A 16,739-nucleotide genomic window follows, 5' to 3' on the forward strand; every position below is an offset into this window, starting at 1 on the left:
CACACACACACACAGGTCATTTGAGAGGAGCTGCTAGTCAACCAGCTCCCATCAATCCCATTGAAACCAGTTCACTGAGCAAAGACCAACATGTTTCACACGACGTCGTTAGAGTTCATTACAGCTCAACGTGGAACATTGACTTCTGACTGAAATACTTTACTGCAACGTCCTCGTGGACTATTGATCCTGTGACACACCGATAGTGACGGTCGAGTGATCTGTGAATCTGAGCTGCAGAAAAAACACAAAAACAAATATGGCCGCCGTGTAAAAAATAAAACGAATCAGCAGCAGCGCCTCTTAAATCTGTCGCTCGGTTTTACAGCCTCATGACTTTTACAGCCGCACTGATGATGGAGAGACGGGAGACGGAGATTGGACACACACACACACACACACACCCTCCACCAGCTATCCTCACGCCATCAGAGGTTGATAAAGAAAAAGAAAATGGAGATCCCAGAGAAGACGGCTGAACATGAATACTTCACGGAAACTGCAGATTCACGACTACACACACACACACACACACAAACACAGGAAGTACTTCAACCACATAATAACACATCAGATAAATGTGCACACACTCAAGCAGCCACATACATAGAGACTAGTGATTACTTATGCAGAGGCGCAACCTCGCCTGTGGCAGTGACCACACACACACACACACACACACACACACACACACAGATTGTTACATCATGTCATCAGATCGGAAAACAAACAACAGCTGAATTTAACCTCCAACGGTGCAGAAACGTAACAATCTTCATCTGTGCAGACTTCACAAGAAGGTTTGTACATTTAATCATTAATCAATCATCATTAATCACATTCATCTTTATGATCGTGGTGTTAAACAGAAAGTCAAATGGTAAAAGAGTCATCGAGTGTGGAACTCACTTCACTGCTCGTAGCGGTCGTTGGAGACGTTTAGAGACAGAAGGAGGTTTTAAGAGCTTATTGTTTTCATGCAAGTTATTGTTTGTTTGTTGATCTTGATTTAGGAGTGAAGTCACTGTTTTATATTATATGCTCCATGTTAATTATATATATTCACACTGTGATGGTTAACGTTAAACCTTTATTTACACTGAGGGTTAACGTTAAAACTTTATTTACACTGTGAGTGTTAACGTTACACTGTGAGGGTTAACGTTAAACCTTTATTTACACTGTGAGGGTTAACGTTAAAACTTTATTTACACTGTGAGGGTTAACGTTTAATCTGTGAGGGTTAACATTAAACCTTTATTTACACTGAGGGTTAATGTTAAACCTTTATTTACACTGTGAGGGTTAACGTTAAATCTGTGAGGGTTAACGTTAAACCTATATTTACACTGTGAGGGTTAACGTTAAACCTTTATTTACACTGTGAGGGTTAACGTTAAACCTTTATTTACACTGAGGGTTAACGTTAAAACTTTATTTACACTGTGAACGTTAACGTTAAAACTTTATTTACACTGTGAGGGTTAACGTTAAAACTTTATTTACACTGTGAACGTTAACGTTAAAACTTTATTTACACTGTGAGGGTTAACGTTAAAACTTTATTTACACTGTAAATATATATATTCACAATTTATTTTGATTTATTTCACAATTTGAAGAGTTCAAAGAAGAGAAATAAGAGAAAAAATTACATTTTTGCGTCTACTTTTAGAATATATTATAATTAATATAAGTGTAATATTATATCATAATTATTTAAGAATGATTATGATCAAATAATAACAATGCATCATTGTTTGCTGTACAACGTACAAAACTAAAACAATGGAGCAACAACAAGCAAAGCATCATTCTTCAAGATTCACAACAAAACAAACCTCATGAAGACAACAGGACCAGAACCAGCAGAACCAGAACCAAGAGAACCAGAACAAGCAGAACCAGCAGAATCAGAACCAGCAGAACCAGAACAAGCAGAACCAGCAGCACCAGAACCACCAGAACCAGCAGCAGCAGATGAAGAAGATGAAGAAGCAGCAGCTCAGTTTGGGTCTAACGATCAGAACACCAGCATCCTCACCTTCAGAAGCTTCTTCACATCGCTGAAAACTTCTTCTTCATCGTTCAGATCACAGCTGATTCTTTTTGTTCCTCTTTGTCATGATCTAAAAAACATAAACCACTCGTCACTTTACACTTCATGAAGACAGAAAGTTGAGGTTTAAATCATTTAAATGTCAACTTAATGTCTTCATATTGCTCTTTTTATGTCCGACCAACAGTCCGACACAGAGAGAAAAGCAGACAATCCTCACAGAGAAGCTGCAAATATTTAAATGTGAACCAAACTGCACTGAACCCTGATCTGATTAATTCCCTAGGAGGAGTTCGTTAAAGTACAGCATCAGGGTGAAATCAATGGGTGAAATCAATCGGGTGAAATCTCTTGGAGGAGTTTGTTACAGTACTAAGGCTTGTGGAGAATTTAAGAATTAAAAGCATTATTTAGTAGAATTTATAGCACCCCTAGTGGTGAATGAAATTGTCACAATGATGAGAATGTAAATTATGTTAAGAGTCACAATATATTTACTTATGGAATGTAATATAGGTTTACAGGATGTTTACTTATAGAAGATATAATATGTTTGCAATAAGTTTACTTGTAGGAGTCTTTAACATAATCATTGGAAATGTTGAACCAAAGTACAGTCACATCGTTATGGGGGTTCTGAGCCATGAGGAAGAGACATCAAAGGGGACACAGAGGTGCTGGACAAATGGCCAAGGAAGGAGGAGGAGAACCGGAGACAACTGAAGGGAAGCAGACGGCCATAAAACAACAGAGAGGACTCCTGGGTAACACCATGCGGTCGCAGGACAGAGGGCAGGTCAGAGGTGATGTCAGAGGTGATGTCACAAGGGGTCCAGCCATTGAGATGAGCAGTGGATCGATGAAGGAGGCGTCAGAGCGATTGGAAGCCAATCACTGACCCCAGAAGACGGCCTTTGTGTTTTACGACAGATTTCGGACACTTTCCGACCATCAAAGGACATAAAAGGACTGTTTGCGAGGACGTGCGCCAGGCCATGGTAGTTCGCTTTGCAGGATCCGACTTGGTCGGGCCTGTGAGTGGAGTTGCACGTGGTCTCTGCTCTCGAGATGCATACTATCGATAGTGTATTATAGATTGTAATTGTATTCATCAGTTTACAGTCGTCATTGTTTAATTAAATACGGTTTTGAATTTGGACCGGATCGAGTTACTTTATGATGCGCCTGCGCAGAAAGAAGTAAACACAGCAGCGGCCTTGCGATTCCTCCAGTAGCTTCAGCCTCAACAGGCTTGAAATGGTCAAAAAACGTCATAGAATCAAAAATGGCCGACTTCCTGTTTGGTTTAGAGCATGGTCCCAAGAGACTTTTTTTTAAGTCTCTATGGGATACATGTGCCTACCAAGTTTCATATACGTAGGTCAAACGTAGTGCTGGGGCTGCTCTTTTTAAATATTGTAGGGGGCGCTTTAAAACAACCAAAAATCAATACAAAATTTGTCTTCCCATCACCTATGACACATGTACAAAGTTCCATGACTTTTTGAGCATCCCAAGCCAATTCATGGAAAGGTATCATCATTGTCTTAAGGCTTTCCTGACCACGTTTGACTTCGATCTGGTCAACTGTCTAGGAGAAGTATAGTATAGTATAGTATATATAGTATAGTAAAAGTATAAAATGTGACATTTCCTTTTGCCAGTAGGTGGCACTATGAGTTATAGAAAATGTTGACATTGAAATATGCTCAGACTTGAAGTAGCATCATGCATAAGACATTTTCTGCAAATTGAATAATGTACCTTGGAGTTATAGCAACTTCCTTTTTCATGCCGAATGAGGCAAAATTGCCGCCACGCCACGTCAAGGTTCTTCCATGAAAACCCACGAATTTGATAACTTTTCATCATAAAGGTCTGAAGAGCATCCTGATCAAATTTGAGGTCGATCTCAATAATTCTGTAGGAGGAGTTCGTTAAAGTGCAAAAGCTGAAAACTGCAAAAAGTGACAAAAAAGCAAAACAAGGCAGGTTTACTGTAGCACCCTCTAGTGGTTGAATGGAATTACACTTTGGGATATGTTACGGGACGCGATGTGCACATATGCTGCAAATTTGGTGATTTTAGGACAAACGGCTGAGAAGTTATGTGTATTGATATATAAACCACGCCACTAAGAAGTTTATTGTTCGATATATTGTAAACGCAAGGAGATATCAAAAAGCTTTTCATAATCTTTGATGATGTAGAACCACTACTGATCCAGAGAAAATTTGGTAGCAATCGGACCCAACATGTAGCAGGAGTTCGCAAAAGTGTGTTTTTCACAAAATTAAAAATGGCGGAACATTTTTGGAGGTGGAGTTTACGGGTCTGAGAGGCTTTTTTGTAGAGCCAGCGGAGCCGAACATGTGTGGAGTTTCAAGTCAATCGGACATGCGGGCCAAGGGGCGTCGCCGGTCATTACATGTATACGTATATATTGAAAAGGTGTGCAGCCTAGCTGCGTAACCCCCTCCCAATGTGAGTGAAGCACTGGAAGACGGCTTGTTCAGTGACCTCTGACCTCGGTAACGAACGCACCCCCTAAAGTCTACACGTGAGACCGTCTTAACCTGCTAAGGGGGGCAAAAGCCAGGATAACTTAATAACACTAGTCACCATCGTATCACTTATTTCAGGCTTAAAACCATCGTCCTTCTCGACAGCCGGATATCAACAGATCTAGGTGTGTGTGTGCAACAGGTGGAGGAGGACTGGAAGTACTCCAGGATGGACCCGCTCTAAAGGGCCACCGCTGGAGGAGGAACCCCGTGTGGTTGGGAACCTCGCTCGGTTATCAAGGGCAGCTTCAGGACCCTGATCCTAACACTCCTGATTTAGATGACAATCTGACCCCATTGCTTCCTAATACACAACAGCTGATGTCTAAACATTATAATCACATTATGCAACATCATATATGATACATAAGCAGAGCATCAAAAACAATCTGAGCCAACCAAGTTAGTAAATCACAACAATACTGAACAACACCATCTTAACGTTAGCTTGTAGCAGGAATGTCATTCAAATGTCATGTCTAGTTTATTCACTACTGTCAGCCTCTCCCAGGAGAAGAGCTCTCTCACCTTTAGGAGACTATGAAGGCCCCACCAGAGATGAGCAACACTGGACTTTGGTTGGAATGTACAAAATACAAACCAGTTTTATTTGGTTTTTACAAAGAGTAAGGTAAAAGCTTACAAAAAATGAATAATACAAAATAAGTAAAAGATAATACAAAGTGTCAGATGTACCAAGCTCACAAAGAACCAAGTCTCTCAAAGAGCAAGAACCCCCAGAAGCCTCCATCCTTTGTTGTCTCCTCCTATAGACACACTTCTCCTTGGTGCTTCTGCAACCTCCGGGTCCATATAAGGTAGACAACAGATCATTCTTAAACCATTGGACAAAACAGTTTTCGTAGTCTTATTGTTTCTGACAGACTTATTCTTTAGGTTAACCCCCCCCCCCTCATTGAACAGGACGTCTCTCTAACAATCACAATAGTTAGTTTCTGAGTTTACAACCTTTCTCCTCTGCTGACTGTCAATCATCAGGTCAGAGTGAGTTTAACTCAAAGTTCACTTAATTCTTTAGCTTTAACATTTAGTCAACATTATAAACACATATGATTACATTTTGATGAATGATAGAAAAACACACATTAAAGCTCATCATCATTGAACTGTCCCTAAACAATATGGGATTACATGTAACGAGTATATTGATATCTGAACATAAAACACCGTTACCTCGATAATAAAAATAGATCGTAACTCATCATAGACAATGGAAAGTTAAAGAGGATAAACCATATGCATACAAAGGTAAATAACACCTTAAGATAGGACTTCCTGTTTGGCTGTAGGTCACAGGTGTCATGGTTCATTTATGCCAGTTAGGTGTGAAAACCACAACACGCCCAGAAGCTTCCATTGTGTAAGCCTAACCCTTATGTCCCAACATAATCAACTTAATACATTCATTAAAACAAGTTATGCAAGTTTTGACATGAGCTCTGAAAGTATATGTCAACACATTTGTTTTGACAAAGCAATAATGATCAGAAATACAAATAGAAATAAAATGATTCAAACGTGATTTAAAAAGAAAGTTGAAACTGATTGTGAAGCTGTGAAGCAGAAACCAGTTTGAGTCTGTGCATCCAATCAACAAGAAATGATGAACAGAACATTACACATGTTGTAACTTTATAAGATCATGTGTTTTCCTGCTCTCTCTGGGTTTGGATACATTTTTGGAATTTGTGAAACATGTTCAAGTTAACATGGGATGTTACTTTACTGTTTAAACTTTACTTGTAAACCCGTCTCTCTATGAACAGACCAAGGATCTAACAAGTCATTGTCATTGCTCCTATTCAACTGGACGCAGGTGGACATAGTTCTTGTCATACCTAACCCAGAAGCCAGGGTACACAGGCTCATTGAATGTGGTGTGAAAGGTGTTGAGGTGGATCATTGTGTCAGAGGAGACTTTGTAGAAGGACAGAGTGCCAGCAGGCCAGTCCAGATACACCCCAAGTGTTGGGATGCCACCAGAGGGGAAACCAGTTTCCATCAACTTACCATTATGAAAGGCCTCCAGTGTGTGTTTTCTACTGTCTGAATATTGGCCAAGAGCCCACGATATGGTATTTTCTCCAAAAGCGCTCATTGAACCTCCCTTTCTGTTAATTCTCTTGTATGCCACAGCTGCATAAATAGATTTGTTAGTTGAACCTTGATCCCACTCTATCTCCCAGTAATGGCGCCCAGATAACCCCTCTCTACACATCACCTGAGTATGTGGATCAAACCTCTCTGGGTGATCAGGATAACTCTGCCATGTTGATGTATTTGTTGCTTTCTTGTTTCCAGCAGACAGAATGATGTGATGATTTACAGTGTTTGGGTCCAGGGTGAGATCACAGGCATCTGATGGAGAGACCAACACAAACTCATTAATTCTGAAGGTCAAACAGGTTTCTGGAGGACATTGGTTAGTACAGCGTATTTTTAACTCAAAAGCATGAATAAACTTACACCAGATCAGATCTCTTCTGTCTGTGATTTCTGCAGAAAGGTCAGGTTTTGAAAAGTCTTCACTGACCAGAATGCCCTTCTTGTAATGGTAGATGGTTGCTCCTTTGTGTTTCTCATTGGGAATGACTGTGATTAGGAACCTGAACCGCTTGTTGTTCTTCCGTGTTCTGGTAAGGTCATGGAAAGCTTTGGCTTTTTCTCTCATTGTGGTAAAAACTTCATTTGAGGAGAACCACTGGTCTTCATTAGTACTCCCTGTTTTAGTGGAGTCCAAGTAGGTGGCCATCTCATCAAGGTCGGTATCACCTCTTATCATGGAGGTGAAAACAAAGCACAGAGCATGATCTACATCTCCATGAAGAACCTCTCTGTCCAGCTCGGACTGATTTCTGACGATCTTTGCTCCCTTCATGGTATCTACACAGGATCTGATGACGTTGAATTCTCTCTCTTTGTCATCCAGCCACTTGCTTAGTTTCTCTTGACTGAATGGTGACTTGTCTCTGTTGTCAAAGAATTCTTCCAATGAGCTCTCATCTTCTTTACCTTCACGGATGGAGGGGAGTTTCTTCGCCATGGTCTTCTGGAGGTCAGATGCATAGCGGTCACACAATTTTTGGAAAGATTTTAACTCTGCATGAATAAATGGAAACTTCTCTACCACTTCGTCTTCCAGAGAATCGTTGCATCTCATTCGTATTTCCCTCAAATCTTCAAGAGCATCCTGCATCTTCCCGACCAGTCCAACGCTGATCACTTTCATCAGCTCAGCAGCTTCAGGAATCAAATTCTTCAGTGGCATCAGCCAGACCTTCATTGCGACAGCATTCTCTCCTTTTTCTCCCAGTAGCTGTGGAAGTTGTCCACAGGTCTTCACTGCCTCTTCAAATGTTACAGGGATGCTCTTAAGGAGAAAGTCTCCGAAGAATTTGCAGGAGCATCTATTAGTCAGGGATTTTTCTTCATCAGTCAGCTTGATGCCAACTTGCGCCTCAACACTAAATGTGGGGATCTTGTTCATCACAGCTTTCATGCTGCCCTGGATGTCTTGAACGCTGCTGGCCTCTAACTTCTCACTGTCAAACACAAAGAAAGAGTTTGCCCCATAAAGGATGCCTGTGACTACATGTGTTGCCGAGCTCTTCTTAATAACTTCCACTTGGTGGGCGTCTAAGGTTAGCAGGTCAGTCATTGACAACTGTTTGAAGTGGGTGGTAGATTTGTACTGACACGTCACTCTGCTCTGATTCTTGAATTTCTTCTGATCATTCAGATACTTGGCAGATCCTTCAACTTCGATCAGTCCACAGAGGAAACTGACCTTCAGAGAAGCGTGAACATCCAGCAGAGAGGCCTTGGATTCAATGGTGTCAGATTCAGTCATTGCAAATTGACTGCTGGATTGAACACTTTCAGTTATCTTCTCTTGTAGAGTTTTATCATCCCACAATGTCAAACCTTTAGAAATCAGAAAACATAAAGCAGGAGGATCATTTTGTGACATTTTTAAAACAGAAAGAAGAAGAAGCGTCTACTCATGGTTAAGAGGCAGAGGGGAAAAAGAGGAGGAGGTCCAATATTATTATTATTTTTCTCAAAAAGTCTCAAAACCAAGTAAGTTGTGATCTTGATTGCGTTTACTAGTATTGTTTGACACGTTTTTAGATAGTTTGCTAATTAATCATAAGATAATGTTGCGGTCCATAATCAAAGCTAGCTAACTAGCTGTTTGATTCCAAAAGAGCAAGTAAGAAACACGGACACATTTTACAAGAATAACAACAATTCAATCGTCTTATTTATCACAGGATAAAGTATCAGCTACTAATACAACATGCTTCCCTGAAATTGATTGAACTAATGAATGTTCACAACTACGTTATGGAATTAAAAAGCATTTGATTATTATTTGAATGGTGTGTATGGATGTTAAAAAGGTGAAATTATTTCAAAGTCTCTTCAAGCAAAGCTGTGAAAGGCAGATATGTAGAGAAATATATATATCAAAACATTTTTGGGAAATATTGGCAGACATAGAATACAGTAAAAATGTACTTATATTTCTATTGTTTTTCAGCTTTTTGTTAACATATGCAAACAAACAACAAACCTGTCCCACCCACCCCACCCACTGGTACACCCACCTAGAAGAACAGAAAAGTAAATAAATATAAAGGTCACCTCATTTTGCTGTGCCAGACGTCATTATATCGGGAACTATTTTTAACTAGAAAATGCATTTCCTGCAGAGAATGCGTTGGAATGCTGAAAGCTTAAATGAATCGCAAGACAATTGCCTAAAATAGAGAAATGGGAGACAACCTGCCTGAGTAATGTTGAAGGCCAAACGCATTGAACTGCACTGCTGAAAACCCTTCTAGTTGAAATGTATAACTGGCAGAGTTGGAAGCTAAACTGTATTATCTAAAGAAGCTAAGAGCTGAATTACTATTACTATTACTACTACTACCACTACTACTACTATTAATAATAGTAGTAGTGGTAGTAGTAGTAATAGTAGTAGAACTGGTAGAACTATTAGTAGCAGTAGTAATAATAGTAGTAATAGCAGTATTAGTGCTCATAGTAGTAGTTGAAATAACAGTAATATAAGTAGGAGTAGTAGTAGTTAGCATTTGTAGTAGTTGTAGACGTTTTAGTAGTAATAGTGGTAGTTGCCATAATAGTAGTAGTAATGGCAGTTGTAGTAGTAGTAGAAGTGGTAGTTATACTTTAAATATTATTAGTAGTAAAAGTATTAGTAGTATTAAAAGAAGTAGTAGTAGTACTAGTAGTAGCAGTGGGTGTATTTGTAGTAGTAGAAGTGGTAGTTGTAGTATCATTATTATTAGTAGTAGAAGTATTGGTAGCATTAGAAGAAGTAGTAGTATCAGTAGTTGTAGTAATAGCTGTAGTAGTGGTCGTAGTAAAATAACAGTAGTATTAGTAGCTCTGACTCACCACTGTGAGTTATACTCTCGGGTAGGATGGCCTGCTTTGACCACCCGTAGGCTCTGTCACTGGTACACCTTCATTATCCTTGATCTGCTCCCAAACTACCTGTGTGTCTGCATCAGGCAGAAAAGTGTCGGACAATTCTCCTTGCGTTCTCAGGACTTCTTTATGCTCACTGTCCCAAATGCCAGAACGGAAATGGGAAAAAGGGCTTTTGTGTACTCTGCACCGTCATCATGGAATATGTTGCAGAATGAACACTTACTGCTTTTAAATCTAAATTGAAAGAAATAGAGGCAGGTTCCCAAAAATGTCAATGTTTTTTAAATTAACACGGTTACGTCAGTGTCTCTTAATTTAGTTTCTTTTAACTTGTCTTGTTCTGTGTTTTCTGTCTGTAACTATGTGTTCTGATGTTGCTGCCTGTCTTGGCCAGGTCTCCCTTGAAAAATAGATTTTTAATCTCAATGTGACTCTCCTGGTTAAATGAAGGTTTAATAATAATAATAAAAAAGTAGTAGTAGTAATAGTATTTGAAGTAGCGGTAATAGCAGCAGTAGTAATAGCATTTGGAGTAGTGGTAGTATGAGTATTATTAGTAGTAGTTGAAGAAGTTTGCTGAATCAGCATTCCAACAATAATGTAATCTCAGACTTACCTGGGATCAGTGCATCTTTCCGAGCATCATAGAGCATTCCTAGGGTGAAAGGTCGACCCAGGGCAGCAACCTCCTTGAGATTTGAGGCCATTTCTCCACCTGATGAGAAAGGTGAGCACACAGCCTTCAGTACTTCATTTACACTGTTAAGTATATTTAGTGTTGAGAGTTTAACACTGGGAGTAAACTCTACTCCTTCAGTCAACAAAAAGACTGATAAAAAAAGATAGTTTGACACAGACTGGAGTTCTGGAGTGAAAAAGTAACAACTGCAGCTTAAGGTCATAAGTAGTGAATATTTTAGATTTAATAATAATAGTACATTTAAATAAATTGCAATGAATACAGTACATTGTACACCGCTGTAGTTTGTGCTGTCGCATGTTGTAAAAAGAGGCTTCTGTCTGAAACGAACAGAAGTGAACGACGATCCCTCAGAAGTGTGTGAGCAAACTGAGGGACCCCGCCACGACCAGCTCTCTCTATGTGACTCACCCTCGTGGCCTGATAATAAGCATCTGGTGCACAACCACTCGGCTCGCACCGGGAGACGCTTCATCCACGCGCCTCACCCAACTTTGCCTCGGAAGCCTCCGCTAACAGAAACCTCTACGGGTAGCCAATTGTACCAGATAGTAATAAATGACTAGCATCAAAACAATTCATTGTTCGTTGGCTTTATTTTCTTGACCACACAACATTGAGTTTTGATTTTTACTTCCTCGCCTTTTTATACCTACGGCTTAATATAATTAGGGCTCAAATAGCAGTTGTTTTAAAATCAAAAAATTCTACCCCTGCTCAGAGATCAAACTGGTATAAATCTCATCCAAAGCCACGGCCGTTTATGACCGGCTTGGAGCAGGGTTTCCCCAGGTCTCTCTTACTGTAAGAACGGATGTGAGGATATGTGTGTGCGTGAGTTCTTGTATCAGTGGTGTGCCGAGGTGTGGATGTCCTGCAACTTACCACAGGGGCTGGGAGATCTGCCCTGAGAGGAGACCCCTCTCTTTGAGTTCCGATGTCCCTTAAGAGATGGAAAGATGGAGCAGTCTAAAATAGTTAAATTTTCAAAAGTTTGTTTTGTCCAATTCAGAGTATATTTCTTTTGGTTTCAATACAGAGAAAAAATGATTCACAAAAAAGCAAAAAAATCGAGACAAAAATTAAAAACCCTTAACCCAGTGAGCAAGCGGTTTTCAAAAGTCCGGAGATTTGATCAAATCAAATTTTAATCCCACACTGGTTAAGACCTGGTGGACTTCTCCCCCAACTACTGCCCCGATCCTCTAAGTTCGAGAATATTTATACCCAAGCAAAACCGGAGGAGAGGCTCAGCCCCCACGTGCCTGCCTCGTGAGACGATGTCTGGGCACTGCAGCCCCACCCCCGGGCATAGATAACAGATGACCTTGGTGCGGTCTGCCAATTTGAATTCCTTCTTTTAATCCAACACACCGACCTCTGCCGGTTCTCAGGACATGTGACACACTTTGCTCACTGGTTGACAACAATACACATCATCTCATAGATACACCACCGTATGTTTCAGCAGGTTACAGGGATACATGTTATCACACCAAGTATAAATTATACCGTAACATAATACACATTTTGCCCAGCATAGGTTAGATAACAGAGTAAACTCAAATATATATGTACGCTTCTGCAAGGATGCTGGCTAAATATGTCCTAAGTCCACAGACCTAACGGCTAATGGTTAACAGAATGGATAATGTTTAATGAGTAATACAAAAGGAGTCTCTGTTGAACGGGCACTTGTCGTGCGGAATACCCTCATGTGGGAGGGTAAGACGCTCAGCAGGTTAACTGTGTGACACCGCGCAATAGTCAATTCAGGCGCAGAAAGTATGACATCGTAGCACGAGCGCTGTGCATTTGTTATAACACAATTTGGCACATTGAGCAAGGCGTGAAGACAGTGGCTAGTGTGCAATGTCAAGGCAATACCCATAGTCATCGTAGAGGCCTTTTCATGAGCATAAGCAGCAGCTGCCAATCCCCTGTAACAGGGTGGAAAGCATCTGACGGTCGATTTAAGTTATGTGCTGAAATAAGCTATGAGCTAATGGTGCTCACCTTGCTGTTATGTCAGGACTGCATTAGCAAATCCTTGCTTTTCAGCCACAAACAAGTAAAAACGTTTGGCGTCGTCCATTATGTAACAGTTCCTGTTGATGCGTGTGTGTGTGTGTGTGTGTGTGTGTGTGTGTGTGTGTGTGTGTGTGTGTTAAAGTCACTGTGTTTGTGTGTGTGCGCAAGAGTGGGGGGGGGGGCAAAGGAGAGAGAGAGGGAGCAAGATAGTGGACGTAGTTGCAAAAGTGATTCCACAGAAGTGCACACCTCCATGAATACAAAGGTCTCATCTTATCTTAACCAGGGCATTTCTGTGGAACAAATACGTGATACCCATGTTGTAACAGACAACACACACACACACACACACACGCCTCAAGAGGAACTATTTCATAATGGAAAATTATCAATTATTTCTTCCACAGAAATTCCCTGTTCATAATACGATCTCTCTATTCATGGAGGTGTGTCTTCACCACTGTGGGAAAACTTCTATTCTATTGAAAAAGTAACAACTGCAGCTTAAGGTCATAAGTAGTGAACACTCTGGACTTCATAATTATTGTGAATGTAAATAAATTGCAATAAATACAGTACATTGTACACCGCTGTAGTTTGTGGAATATCTTTGGTGCAAATGGAGTATAAAGGAAGCTCTTAGTGTTGGTAACAGTTAAGAACGGAGGATTGAGTTTGTATGTTTAGATCAACAGGGACTGAAGAACATGTGGATGCACAGAATGGACTGAACTGTAAACGGACAGAGTCCACATGTTTCATTTAACTTCAGCCATGAGAACAAGATGACAAAGTGTCATGCTGACCTGGAGTTGCACATATTTCACTTTTCTGCGTTTCTGTTGTGATGCAGAACAATGTGGCCGGTTGAATGTTGTGTTGTTGTGAGACACCTGGGTTCATAAAGAGAAATGTGTGCATAACGAATGTAGTCAAAGTACAGTTAAAACACACAAACGTGTATAATAAAGTCTGGCTGAAGCTCTCTACCTGTTTCCTGTCTCATTATTTCTCTGTTCTTTACAGAACAAAGTGATCATCTGTCTGGCTCCTGTTACATTAAAGAGGTCCTGCACACTAAAACATGTTTTTTAAGCAGTTAACTAAATGATAGAACTGTTTAGTGATGAAATAAAAAACACATAACTGCTGGTGTTAATATTTACATTTCATATTGAATTTTTCAAAACCCGACCTAAAGGTTAATGACATGAATAGATGAAGTTACATGCAATACACGCATACATTTTCCTTCCACATTTCCCCCTCTAGTGACGGATGTCACTCACACTGAGAGATGCTAAAACCTCCCTCTGGTCTTCTGGTCCATGTGCTGTGTGTACAGGAGGGAAGCTCTTAGTAGCACCTTGTGACTGGATGCATGAGTTTGTTGTTGTCTTTCCTCGCTATACTCTAGTAACCAAATACTATACGTTAAGTTAACAGGCAACCAAACTACTACGTTACAAACACATGTTACTATCATATATTATCCCTACTTATGTCACTTAAGCTGACTTACAGTTTACGGACACCACTGGATGTGGGCCTGTCCGTCTCGGCTTGCCTCAGTTGTCCCACGTGTGGATTTGAATGTAAACCCACTGACCAGGTTGGACCGCACTGTGTCGACCCGTGAGCATTTCATGCGGTGTTAAGTGTTGTTAAGTGTGTTGTCCTGTTAGTTTGCATTCTCATGCACATTAGTGCGAGTGGTAGCGCAGTCAACCAGTCCATCTTAGTTTCCCTACAGTGGTGCTCACCTTGCTGTTATGTCAGGACTGCGTTAGCAAATCCTTGCTTTTCAGCCACAAACAAGTAAAAACGTTTGGTACAAATACGCACACACATAAACACACTGACTTTAACACAACACACACACAAACACACACACACGCCTCAACAGGAACTATTACACAACGGCAAATGATCAAGTATCTGTTCCACAGAAATGCCCTGTTCATGATCAGACTTGATCTTCATGGAGGTGTGTCTTCACTTCTGTGGGAAATCTTCTTCTGTTCTATTGAAAAAGTAACAACTGCATCTTCAGGTCATCAGTAGTGAACACTCTGGATTTAGTAATAATAATAGTACATTTAAATAAATTACAATAAATACAGTACATTGTACACCGCTGTAGGTTGAGTCCACATGTTTAATTTCTGTGTGATCACAGCGCTCCAATGAGTGTCTGTGGAGTCCGGCTCAACGCAGCCTCACTCAGCGGGCTCTCTCTGGGACCTCGGTCCCTGCAGGCTCATCATCTCTACAGCTGGAACATCTTCGCTTTGTTTTCATGTGTTTCCCTTTGAAAGTGAATCTGTGGAGCTGCACGAGTTCTATGAGATCACGAGTTAAACATCGTCTTCTTCTCAGACCTCAGATTGAGGGTTGAACGTTGTTGTTGATGACCAGGTCTTTGTGGACGATGAGGAGACGAGGCTCACAGTCAGAAATCGATTTTAAATCACTTCTGAAAACACATTTTTACCGACTGGCTTTTATGTGACGTCGGCGCTTTACTGTTTTATTTGTATTTGTTTATTTGAATAAATTTTTTATTTATTTATTTTAATGGTATCGACTGTCTCACTGAGCTTTCTGTTGTTGTTGTTGTTGTCTTGTTTTTGCTGCTTTGTCTGTCTTTGTCTTTGTAAACTCTGTTTTTAAAGGTGCTATATAAATGAAGTTATTATTATTATTATTATTATTAATAATAATCATTAATGTCATTTTCACTATGAGCTTTTAGGAATTTCTAATGTAGTTTGAGTTGAGGTTTGTTTCTACGATAAGCAGCTGATATGAATCATTGAGATTCACTGAGTGGAGTTCTGCCTCATCAGTGAACTCTGGGTTCTCTTTGTGTTCCTGATGTGACTCAGCACCTCTCGATCCTCTTCAGTCGCTGTGTTTGTTTTTGTGTTTACGGCTGAAGGTAAGTTGAAGTGACTCCTGACTCGGGTTCCGAGCAGACCACATTGGTTTTGTGTCGGTTTTAGTGCGTTAAGACTTCTCATCGCCGTCCGGCTTCTATCGGTTTTCCATTGAAACGTAATCGTCCTCAGAGGGCAGATCTGGTTTGTTAAACCGCACATAACAAAAGAGCGTCTTCTCTGGACTTAATCACGCAACATTATCGATCCTGGACCTCCGGTTCTCCTGCTGACACTAATCCTCTCTAATTCCCATCATTCCATGTTCTCTCATCCATTCACTGTTTCTATAGCGGTTCTGTTTTTATGGACTTTTTTTAAGGTATAAACGTGTTTCTGATACGCTGTCAAACTAAATTGACGCTGTTTTGGAGACGTCCTTTTTTACGGACCAGGCTGCATCTTCACTAGAACTCACTCCTGTGAGCGTCTCCACGAGGTCTCACTTCTCCAGCTGAACTCCAGCAGGTTTCACTGGATCCCCATTAGCTGACGCCTCGGCGTCTACAGAAAGAACAAAACACAACACATACAACACATGATGTAAAACATACCGTCAGTGAGCCGTTACCTGTTCTATACGTTACATGAGGAGGTGGTTAATAAACGGTAGATAACTGTGTTTAAAGAGGTTTGTTCCTGTTGTTGGAGGTAAGTGAGCGGAGCTCGTGATGTCTGTTGCATGTGTTCTGGTACTTGGTTGAAAGAAATATTCAGCTGCCGGATTAAATACTACATAACAGACAAGAGTGCATATATATATATATATATATATATATATATATATACCACATAACCACAGTCAAAGACCCGGAGAGAGACGTACGAGCAACAGATGAGTTCAAACTGAACACTTCTTTCTCACAAAAAGAAAGCGACACTACTTGAACAGCTCACACACACTCAGCTCCACTACTGCGCTGTGGCTGAAGAGGTTCGTCCTCCTGGAGCTCCAACTTCT

At 40.5% G+C, this 16,739-nt stretch overlaps 1 protein-coding gene across 2 annotated transcripts; it reads right to left on the reverse strand.

The window, feature by feature from the left end:
• Positions 1 to 5,198: 5,198 nt before the first annotated feature.
• LOC306712991 (stonustoxin subunit beta-like) lies at positions 5,199 to 14,646 on the reverse strand. Of its 2 annotated transcripts, none has more exons than XM_079182493.1 (5): positions 14,603 to 14,646; positions 11,694 to 11,751; positions 10,725 to 10,823; positions 7,112 to 8,569; positions 5,199 to 7,003 (listed from the first exon to the last, which is right to left on the reverse strand). In XM_079182493.1, exons 3-5 carry the CDS (start codon positions 10,813 to 10,815, stop codon positions 6,444 to 6,446), a joined length of 2,109 nt encoding a protein of 702 aa, XP_079038619.1. In that variant the 5' UTR covers positions 10,816 to 10,823; positions 11,694 to 11,751; positions 14,603 to 14,646; the 3' UTR covers positions 5,199 to 6,443. The 2 variants fall into 2 exon arrangements, with proteins under 2 accessions (XP_079038619.1, XP_079038618.1); XM_079182492.1 differs by lacking the exon at positions 14,603 to 14,646 and adding an exon at positions 14,085 to 14,110.
• Positions 14,647 to 16,739: the final 2,093 nt, after the last annotated feature.

This window comes from Pholis gunnellus, assembly GCF_910591455.1.
Source record: "Pholis gunnellus genome assembly, chromosome: 21".
Lineage (NCBI taxonomy): Eukaryota > Metazoa > Chordata > Actinopteri > Perciformes > Pholidae > Pholis > Pholis gunnellus.

Excerpts from the sequence above, each read along its gene's own strand:
- LOC306712991 (XM_079182492.1), bottom strand. Across the intron at positions 8,570-10,724 it reads GAAAGATGCACTGATCCCAG|GTTTGACATTGTGGGATGAT; the intron begins GTAAGTCTGAGA and ends TGATTTCTAAAG. Across the intron at positions 7,004-7,111 it reads CAGAAGAGATCTGATCTGGT|ATGCCTGTGATCTCACCCTG; the intron begins GTAAGTTTATTC and ends TCTCTCCATCAG.